This window comes from Nannospalax galili, unplaced genomic scaffold, assembly GCF_000622305.1.
Source record: "Nannospalax galili isolate Female #2095 unplaced genomic scaffold, S.galili_v1.0 scaffold857, whole genome shotgun sequence".
NCBI classification, from domain to species: domain Eukaryota; kingdom Metazoa; phylum Chordata; class Mammalia; order Rodentia; family Spalacidae; genus Nannospalax; species Nannospalax galili.
The window spans coordinates 103,715-115,012 of record NW_008338788.1 but is presented as its reverse complement, the minus strand read 5'-3'; the positions used below and the strand labels follow the sequence as shown (position 1 = coordinate 115,012).

At 47.0% G+C, this 11,298-nt stretch overlaps 1 protein-coding gene across 1 annotated transcript; it reads left to right on the top strand.

Moving 5' to 3' along the window:
• Window positions 1-1,258: 1,258 nt before the first annotated feature.
• LOC103734436 (cytochrome P450 2A3) lies at window positions 1,259-7,953 on the top strand. Its single transcript, XM_008833370.3, has 9 exons — window positions 1,259-1,483; window positions 1,572-1,734; window positions 2,479-2,628; window positions 2,891-3,051; window positions 4,601-4,777; window positions 5,888-6,029; window positions 6,478-6,665; window positions 7,262-7,403; window positions 7,552-7,953. Exons 1-9 carry the CDS (start codon window positions 1,304-1,306, stop codon window positions 7,731-7,733), a joined length of 1,485 nt encoding a protein of 494 aa, XP_008831592.1. The 5' UTR covers window positions 1,259-1,303; the 3' UTR covers window positions 7,734-7,953.
• Window positions 7,954-11,298: the final 3,345 nt, after the last annotated feature.

The following is an 11,298-nucleotide window of genomic DNA, read 5'->3' as shown; positions in this document are numbered from 1 at the left end:
AGAGTTTCAATGTAGGAGGACAATCAGTCACTCTTCCTTCCTCGGTGCTCACCCTCGGTATCCCAGGGTCTACTTGTATTCCTCACTGGATGTTTACCCAAGTTTCTCCACTTTAGTTCTCTCTGCCTGGTAATAATAGCTCCCTGAAACTCTAGGAATTAGACCACCAAATATGATCTTTACTCCTCCCATGATCCCTTCTCAACGATGGGGACAGAAAAGTCCAGAAAAGGGAAGCTGAGAATGTAAAGTAGGGCAGAGGGAAGTCTGATACTTTTTGGCTTAAGGGCTTTGTATGCACCTCATGCTCCGTGCTACCTTCTGTGTGACGTCCTCCGTGTTCGTATGGAAAATGGGAAACATTAGAAATAACAGTAACAGCAACAACAGAAATGACTCGATGAGGCTGGTGCACTCTCCTAAGGATCTGGCTCCAGTGGTGCTTTCTGTAAATTAGAACCCTTGGTTGGGACAGTTGAAACTTTTCTACCATATTGGTGGTTGTTATTACTATTTCCCAAGATACAGTCAGATCCTCTAACAACTGTGAACTTAGCTGTTGTCTCCAGTTTTGTGAAACGTTCTGCTGAAATTTGACTGTGGTCTCCCCAACCTTCCCAGAGTCTATGTTCTGGGGGGTCCACTCTAGATTCACTTTGAGACATTCCCAAAGATTCAGGGCATCAAGAGACAGCATGGGAGCAAAGTCAAAGTACGTCCACACCTGGGCTCAGGTACTGACTTCAAGATCCTCCTGAGCTTTCCATATGCTTCTTCCTAAAACTCCCCATCCATAGCTGGGGGTCCTTCTCAACCCAAGATTCTCAACCCATAGCCCTGACGTACACTCCCAAATTCATAACTGCATACATCCTGACTCATGCTAATAAAATAGAGATCTTAAGGTTCTTCTCTCCTCAGACCCTAAGGGACCCTTTGGGCTCCCTTCTCAGCCTCAGAACTCACACCCAAAAGCTTAGGAGGTCTGCAATGCAAATATTCTAAAGGCTTCAGTTCTGAGGTGTATCCCTCTACACTGCACAGCCCTGAAGTACTTCCTCCTTAGAAGCCACAAATTCAGTCTGGAGGCCTACTCCCACTTATGTTCCCTGAGGTCCTCCTCCCCCCACCTCCTCCTCCTTGATTGCTGGCTATGTTCCAAACTAGGTACATGGTGGGGGGTAGTCTGGAGGTGAAATGAGACCATTGTGTAATCAGGAGCAAAGGCCAGCCTTCTATCCCTGGATGTATAAAGGTAAACCATTTCAGACATCACCATCAGCCTGTCACTCTCACTGCCACCATGTTGGCCTCCGGGCTGCTCCTGGTGGCTGTGCTGGCCTGTCTGACTGTCATGGTCTTGATGTCTGTCTGGAAGCAGAGGAAGCTCTTGGGGAAGATGCCTCCAGGACCCACACCATTGCCTTTCATCGGGAACTACCTACAACTAAACACAGAGCAGATGTACAACTCCCTCATGAAGGTGCCCCTTGGCAGGGAGATGAAGTGAGGGAGTGGGGGGATGCTAGTTTGGTTGACTACCCCTCTAACCTCTCACCCACCTCCATCAGATCAGTGAGCGCTATGGTCCTGTGTTCACCATCCACCTGGGACCTCGCCCAATCGTGGTGCTGTGTGGACAGGAGGCAGTTAAGGAGGCCCTGGTGGATCAAGCTGAGGAATTCAGTGGGCGAGGCGAGCAGGCCACCTTCGACTGGCTCTTCAAGGGCTACGGTGAGGGTGACAGCACGCAGGGGAATATGGCAAGGGAGATTTGATGGCCTCGGTTTCCCCCGCCTTCTCCCTGGATTCTTCCATCCCCTCAAGGGTGTATAGAATTTGTTCTTGCTGCCTTTCAGCTGTCAGGTCTCAGATCCACTGATGGTAGTAGTCTCAGTCTTCCTCCTTCTTCTCTACCTCCGTCTCCCTGGTCTCCCTTAATGTCTTCTTTTTCTGCATCTTTCCATCGCTTAGAACTTCTTGATATTTCTGTTGGAATCCTGCTCCACTAACTTTATCTAGAGCGGGTTTCTTTTCTTTCTGTCAGTCTATGTGGTTCTCCATTCATTCTCATATCCTCCCTCCCTCCCTCCTTCCCTCCCTCCCTTTCTCTCTCTCTCTCCCTCCCTGAAAGCACATCATTTCTTAGTAAGTTACATTGGCAAAATCTCTCTCTCTCTCTCTCTCTCTCTCTCTCTCTCTCTCTCTCTCCCCTTCATCCCTTTCTTTGGCGTGCGTCTTTGCTTCTCCTGCCCTGCCCGGTCCTCTGCCATCTCTCCTGATTATCTTCTAACTCTGTTTCTTTATCTGTAGTTTTGTGGCGCTGCCTGTGTTTTGCGTTTGCATTTCTGGCTCCTGCCGCTCTGCTCAGAGGGCTTCCTTCTCTTCTCCCCTTCTCCAGGGAGCCGGCGGGGGTGGTCAGTGGCCAGCCACGCCCGTCTTCTCTGACCTCTCCCCGCCCCTCACTCACCTCCCCAGGCGTTGCCTTTAGCAACGGTGAGCGCGCCAAGCAGCTCCGGCGCTTCTCCATCACCACGCTGCGGGACTTCGGAGTGGGCAAACGTGGCATCGAGGAGCGCATCCAAGAGGAGGCTGGCTTCCTCATCGATGCCTTCCGGAAAACGAACGGTGAGCAGCGCCGCCCAAAGTTCACAGGACCAGGACGGAAGAGGAAAACACCCTCTGCAAAGGACATTCCTGTTGTCAGGGAACCAAGTTGGGGAGGGCGCCGCAGTCCCAGCTTGGGGGCGGGGGCGGTGGTGTTTGGTACTAGGATTTGAGCTCATCACTAAAACGCCCTTTCTGAATTCTCGGACGGGTATCAGACCTCCCGGATGATGTCTTTTTCCCAGTTCTAAAGTCTCCCCCTCCCTCCCCTCCCCACTCACAGGCACGTTCATTGATCCCACCTTCTACCTGAGCCGAACAGTCTCCAACGTCATTAGCTCCATTGTCTTTGGGGACCGCTTCGACTATGAGGACAAAGAGTTCCTGTCACTCCTGAGGATGATGCTGGGAAGCTTCCAGTTCACCGCCACCTCCACAGGGCAGGTAAACCTGTCCCTGCTTTGCCCTACCACTCCCCTACCACAGCTGCTCACTCTCACAGGACATCAAGGGTCCCAAACCACCACTCTCTTTCAGACAGGTCCCTCAAACTAGCCCGGGTCCTTGTACACCTGAAATGTTGCACCACAACAGACGTCCAATACCCAGTCCCCAGAGACACCTGGCTATCTCAACAGATGCCCCTAGAAACAGAGTCAGCAGGCAGAATACATGCCCTGCACTCAGCTCCCTCAGCTGGGCAGGTGTTACCATACCAATTTAATCTCTAACAGATCCTCCCTACACCCAAGCCTGGTGAATATCATAACAGCTGGGCAAGTGTCTACCACAGCCCCCTTCCAAATTCCCCAAGGCACAATGCTGCAAAATCCAAGCCACTCAAATCATTTGACAGTCCATTTAAATATCTAAAAAGACAGTCCGTTTAAATATCTAAAAACTTGCATTCCCAAACAAAATTTTTGGACAAAACATCCCCCATCACCCAACTAGTGCAGCTCACTGACACACCTAAATAGTCCCTTCTGTGCAGTCATTTGAATAACTAACCAGCCCTGCTTTTGTAAAAAAATATTTATTTTCAAATATTTCTCTCTGTTTTTGAGACAAGGTCTCCCCATGTCTGGAACCCACTATGTAGACAGGTTGACCTTGAACTCACAGAGACCCACCTGCCTCTGACTGACTCCCAAGTGCTGGGATTAAAGGCATGCACTACCATACCCAGCCTATTTTTGAATTTTTCATACAAGCATATATTGTATGCAGAATATATTCCCTGTACCTTTTATGTTCCTTTTCTGACCCCTCCTCCTCCTGTTAGCCCTTTCACCCCTAGAGAGGTTTACATCTGTTTTTATGTCATATATATACAGAGAGAGAGAGAGAGAGAGAGAGAGAGAGAGAGAGAGAGAGATTTTATGTAACTACCACAAATGGAAGAAAACACATGATATTTGTCTTCCTGAAACTAGCTGAATTCACTTAATATGATATTATCTCCAGTTGTATCCATTTTCCTGTAAATGGCATCACTTTGTTCTTTATGGCTGAGAAAATGCCCATCCATTGTATACACATACCATATTTTCTTTATCCATTACTCCATTGTTGCACACCTAGGTTGGTTTCATAATTTAGCTATCATGACTATCCAGCACTATTTTAATGCTGGGACACTTGTTAAAATTCCCCAATCCAAAGCCTGTAAGCATATTAACAGCTCTCTCCAGCTGAACACCTGAACACCTACATAGGTAACTGCCATCCAACAACTGGATATCTTCCAACCCAGCCTCAACCTGAAACCTGCATGTGTGCCCAAATCCATCTCACCTAAATGCTTGAACAATAACCCTCATGCTTAAACTGTAAGAAAACTTAGATGAATTTTACCATCCTAACCATCTGAATGTCTAAACACCCGGACAGGTGACTTGAATCTTTCTTGCTTTGAGATAAATGTCACATCCATAGAGTTTTGCCCACTGACAGCTTTCTTCATTTTTCACACACCGCCCACTTCCCCCAGCTCTACGAGATGTTCTCTTCGGTGATGAAGCACCTGCCGGGACCACAGCAACAAGCCTTTAAGGAGCTGCAGGGGCTGGAGGACTTCATAACCAAGAAAGTGGAGCACAACCAGCGCACCCTGGACCCCAATTCCCCAAGGGACTTCATCGATTCCTTCCTCATCCGAATGCGGGAGGTAACTCCAGCAGCTAGGGGCAGAGTGGGAGGTTCAAAACTAAGCAGAATGAAATCGGGCTGGGAATGAACAGAGGACCATTCAAATTGGTGCCATCATTATAATCATCACATACTCATCATCCAACATAACAGCTCCGTATACTGGCCCCCTGACCCCCATTCACAGAACGATGGCAAAACCATAGTAGCAACTCTACGGCACTGCCATGTACCAGGCACTGTTTTAAGAGCTTAACGGCATTCACCCATCAGCACAAAAACAGCTCCTGAGCAAGGTTCTGGTATGATTCCAGTTTTACAGATGAGGAGACTGTGACCCTGAGCGCTTAGGTGGTTCACTTGACATCACACGAGAAGGCTGTGCATCCTCCCTCAAACCTAGTCACTCTGACTCAGACTGATGCTTTTAGTCGCCACAGCTTCTAACTCTGCCTGTCCTCACTGTCATATACATCTGTGTGGAACAGGTGACCTGATGTTATTATGTGACTTTGCAGGGCCCCAGACATTCCTGCATGACCTTCTCGCATCTATGCAGGGTGGACATAGAGGTGGTTTTTTTGTTTGACTTTGTTTCATTTTGTTTTCTAAGACGGGGTCTTGCCCTGGAGCTCTCGATGGCCTGGAAATTGCTATGTAGCCCAGGCTAGTCTCAAACTTGTAGCGATCCTCCTGTCTCCTGAGGGCTGGAATTACAGGCACGTGCCACCACATCCAGCTGAGATGGAATTTTATGTAGTATGAAGTTTGCAGGATTGAGGGATGGGATTCCTTTGCAGGAATTTTTTTAACTTAAGAAATACGGTGTTGTTGCCTATAACTCTGTGTCTGTTTTAGCAAATCTGTCTGTATTTCTCTATCTCATTCTCCCACAGCATCTCTGCCCATTGCTTCTCAGTCTTTCTCCAGCCACCTTTTCTCTTTTCTACCATTTGAAAACTGACAATGAAGCTAAACATTAAAGATCAACTAGTCAGCTGGGGATTGAATGAGAGAGGAGGCCCCTCTTTTAGGTCTGAGCCTAAAAGAACTGAGTTCAAGGAAAAACTCCAGGAGGTCATCAAAAGCATAAGGAGTGGGTTGGACTTGAATTTCTCCCTCCCTGCAGGAGAAGAAGAACCCCAACACAGAGTTCTACATGAAGAACCTGGTGCTCACGACACTGAACCTCTTCTTTGCGGGCACAGAGACGGTCAGCACCACACTTCGCTATGGCTTCCTACTACTCATGAGAAACCCAGATGTGGAGGGTAAGACTGAAGGGAACAGGAAAATGTGGGGCTAGAGAGTACTCAGCTTGCTTCTGTGATCCTGCTGTAATAACCCCACCTCTGTGTAGAAACTGGACTCTGAGATATGTCCCTGCTGTGCAGAGACAAAAGAACCCTTGCTCGGCACCAGCTAAGTCTCAATAGTTGCTAAAAATATTGGTAGGGTCCAAACCTGGTATATTGCTCATCTAAACTTCAGAGCCCCACCACTTGTTCCCCAAGACCGTAAATCACATCAAGCTCCTTCCTTGCAACTCCCATATGATTCTGGTGTGATCAGGTTAACCAGACCTTCTTCAGCAATACCTGTGACTACCATCAGTTGTGGAGGGTCCGCAGTGTCATACAATGCTCCATGACATCCATCACGTTTCGTATTTGGGGACTCACCCCTGCTATAAGGCTCTTCTGTTCCTGTTTTCCTCAGCCAAAGTCCACGAGGAGATTGATCGGGTGATTGGCAAGAACCGGCAGCCCAAGTTTGAGGACCGCATGAAGATGCCTTACACTGAAGCTGTGATCCATGAGATCCAGAGATTTGGAGACATGATCCCCATGGGCCTGGCTCGCAGGGTTACTAAGGACACCAAGTTTCGGGATTTCCTTATCCCCAAGGTGCTGCCCTACCCAGCCTATAAGGATCTCTAACCTTCGCCCTGGGGACTCCAGAACCTCATCCTCATTAGAAACCTTCCAGACCCTCCTTACCATTATGCCCCTCTACCTACTCACTTCGAAACTCTTATGTATTGGTTTTTTCCATAGACTATCTGACTCAGGAATTTCAACCACATGTCTTTCAATCATCGAGTCTCAAGAAATACAAACTTCATTTGCCTAGGAGCTATCTCCTGTCTTAAGGACAAGTATCTCATGTCTGACATAGATCCTGCATAAAAGCCAGTACCTTCCAGGAATCCTTACTTGAGAAACATGACTTCCTTCAATCTCCTGCCCTAGAAAACAGACCCCATGTCACTCAACTATCCTGTCCCAGATAGCATGAACCCAACCTCCCCCAAACTTTCTGTCTCAAAGATAATAACCTTATATTCCTCAAAGCTGCTTTCTCAGAGGACCCCAACTCCCATGTTACCCTTATCTTTACCTAGGAAACTCACCCATCTAACTCACCCATCTAACCCCTGTGGACCCTCAAGATGCTCACCCTCAAACTTGTCTTATCAAATCTTCTTCTTCGTCCCTGCCAGGGCACTGAAGTATTCCCTATGCTGGGCTCTGTGCTGAGAGACCCCAAGTTCTTCTCCAACCCTAGAGATTTCAACCCGAAGCACTTCTTGGATGACAAGGGGCAGTTTAAGAAGAGTGATGCTTTTGTGCCCTTTTCCATTGGTAAGAGACCCTGAAGATCTCGGGCCACAATCCTGCAGCCCCTCCTGGCTTAGAGGATGAAGCAGTGGGGAGGGGGACAAGGGCGGGTACTTCAGTGAGCGATGGGGGAAGCTGGCTTCACCTTTGTCTTGTCTCTTCTCCTCTTTAGGAAAACGGTACTGCTTTGGGGAAGGACTGGCTAGAATGGAGCTCTTTCTCTTTCTCACAAACATCTTGCAGAACTTCTGCTTCAGGTCCCCACAGGCACCCCAGGATATCGATGTGTCCCCCAAACACGTGGGTTTTGCTACAATCCCACCAACCTACACCATGAGTTTCCTGCCTCGCTGAGTCAGAGCTGTGCCAGGGCAGGGTGAGGGGAAAGGGAGGGATGGGGATCAGGCTAGTGTGGGTGGTGGGGCTTAAGTAGAAGGAAAGGGAGACATGTACAAGAGAGAAAGAAAAAACATAACAAGCTTTTTTCCTTTTCAAAAGTAAGATAAGAGGAAGGGACCTTACTATGCTGTGAATAGTAATAATAATAATAAATATGCATTATTTATTAAACAAATATTCTTTGTCAAGTCTGTGCTGAAAGTGCCCTGTGATCTCACTTAATACTAACAAACCCATGGGAAGGGAAATGGTGTTCAAACCCATTTTATTAGTGAGTCACATTCTGGAGCTTATAAAGTTTATTTAGTCTTAGTTTACTGAAGCATCACAGAACCCAAGAGCTCAGTGAGCACTTGGACACAGATCTATGCCCCCTGGCCTTGAGCAGGCTTTTAGATGTCACTGCACCTCAAATACAACAAGATAATAGTCTATTACCACACCACCCTGGCTAAAGGTATTTCCAGAACACTGGCAGGCAGCTTATTGGACTTTACCACACACTTGCCCACACTTTGATCCACTATGTAGAATTTATTTCCTGGGCATCATCACCTGCGGCCCAGGTAAAGTCAATATTTCTGACTCAAAGTCAGTCTGGAGAACTGGAATCAGGGCTGCTAATGATGTCTATAGGGGAGAAAGACAAGCTCAGAGGCCAGGAAAACTTTGGATCAGCACATGGCCACAAGTTTGTGTGTGCTGATTTATAGCTGTGCTGTGGGTATCCCTCATGTCTCCTTGGGGTATGCATAAACACATCTTCTGCCATGGGTATCCAAAGTCTCTCTCTGATGGATCTGGGATCAGCTGTAAAAGGCAGCTAAGAGTTTCAAAAACATGCTTCCTACTCTCAAATATACTATTATAAATCCTCATACAAGTGGATAACAGAGCATTGCACAATCTCAACAGCAGTACACACTGGCCTGGAATCTCTGTGATTCTTATTTTTTAAAGAATATTTTTATTTATTCATTAATAATGTCATACATCTATATAATGGATCTTGATTGTATCCACCCCAACTCCCCCCTTCCATTTCTCCCAGACTCTCTCCAATACACCCTTCACCCACGTTCACCCCCCACCATGAATGATTCACAGAGTTCAATTAGTACTGTCCACATGTCACAAGTATGAGTTCATCCTCTGTAGCCAGGCAATACCAGCAGTCATACCTCAGGAGAAAAGAGATTCCCCTTCCCCCATCAGCCATCAACTGCCAATCGTTCCTCAGCTAGAGGTGGGGCCTCATGAGCCCATCTCCCATCCACACTGAATGTTAACTGGCTTGACCACGGCTGCTGTGAGTTTGCGAGTGCAAAGACCATGTCTATAACTCTTAAACAAAATGCTACACACACACACACACACACACACACACACACACATGCACACACGCGCACTTTCAGAGCTAGTGATAGAGATAAAGAAGTGGGCAATCCGTTCTCCCGAACTCTGCCAGTTGCATAACAGTCTACAGTTCTCGTGTTTCTCAATTCCTGTTATCTACATCATACAACTGGGATCCATGAATGGACACACACATACACACACACACACACACACACACACACATGCGCACACACGCGCACTTTCAGAGCTAGTGATAGAGATAAAGAGGTGGGCAATCCGTTCTCCCGAACTCTGCCAGTTGCATAACAGTCTACAGTTCTCGTGTTTCTCAATTCCTGTTATCTACATCATACAACTGGGATCCATGAATGGTTGTTTTCTGTTCCTGAAAACAGAGATAAGGATGAGTCCAAAGAGCCGCACCCTGTATTACAAATGTATTAACAGCCTGGCATCGGGATCAAACAGCACGCACCATGGTCGTGCCTCCTCAAACCCAGTGAATATTACAATTCTAGAGCAACGTGACAGTCAAACTTCTGAACCCACGATTCAGATATTGGAATCTCAGCTTTTAGAATCTTAGATTCTATGATGCTTGGAACTCTGCACACGTTTGTGATTACCAGGGTTGTAAAGGAGCTGGACTTTTTCTCTCTCCTCTCCTCCCCCACTTCATTTCTTGGCCCAGCCCATCCTAGAAGCCACTTGGGGACTCAGCTTAGCAGCTGGTGGGTACTGAGACTGACATGAGCAGCAGACACATTACACTGGCAGCTGTGATATCAATATCAGGCAGATCCAGGAGGGAGGGGCATGAGGTTGGCATTGAGGCTGCGTCCTTTGGGAATTGCATTGCAAGCCCCACATGGTGGCAAACTTCAGTCCTGCAATCTGAATATTCTTTCTGAGATAATCAAGAAAGAAAGGAGGGGGCAGGGAGATGGCTCAGCTAGTAAAGTGGCTTGCTGTACAATCATGAGGACCTGAGTTTGTATCCCTAGCACCCACATAGAAGTTAAGAATGGTGGCTCATGTCTGTAACCCCAGTGGTGGGAGAGGGGTGGACACAGGCAGATCCCTGAAACTCACCAGGAAACCAGTCTAAGCAAATCATGAGCTTCAGGTTGAGTCGTTAGAGACCATGTCTCAAATAATTAGGTGGAAACCAGACATGGTGGCACACATCTTTAATCCCAGCACTTGAGAAGTAGAGGCAGGTGGATATCTGTGAAACCTATGTCAGCCTGATCATCTACATAGTGAGTTCCAGGTAGCTGAGGCTATGGCGAGACCCTGTCTCAATAAACAAATTACATACATACATACATACATACATACATACATACATACATGGAAAGAGACTGAGGAGGACATCCATTGTTGACCTCTCGCATACATACATGCATGCACATGCAACTTGCGTGTGCACACACATAGGTCTCATGCACAATCATACACATGCACACAAAAAGAAAGGAAGCGAACTGAAGCTAGCTGTGTTCTAGCAATGAGACACACCTTTAGGAGAAGGTGCAGTGGAAGGTACAAGCCTTTTCCCTGCAAGGAAGGAGAAGACACGAGTGCCCCCAATACTGGAAAAACTAAAAACGCCCATAAAGATAGTCCCTGGGCTGCTGACACGAGACGCACTGTAGCCAACAATTCTGCACTCAGCAGCAGCAGGACGCACATTCTTCTGAGGGGCCCGTGGAGCACTCACCGGGTTAGGCCATATGTTACGGCACAAAATAATTGCTGATAGATTTCTAAGTATTAAACTCATGCAAAGAATCTCTGATTAACACGCTTGTCAAACATTTTCTCTACTGACACATAAAAATTATACATACTAATGGAATACAATGCAATGTTTTGATCTGTGCATACATTACACCATGGCTAAATCAAGACCACTGAAGCAACAGAGACTTGCACAGCAATGGTTCAGACAAATATCATGTGGTAAATTATAAGATACTTTAAAAGGGAACAAATTATAATATCTAAAACTGGGACGCAGAACAGCCAGAGCAGAAGGAAGTCATAGGGAAATTCATGGCACTATAAACGCCAATATAAAAGAAAGATCAGGGCTGGAGAGATGGCTCAGCAGTTAAGAGCATTGGCAGTTCTTGCAGAAGACCTGGGTTCAGCTCCC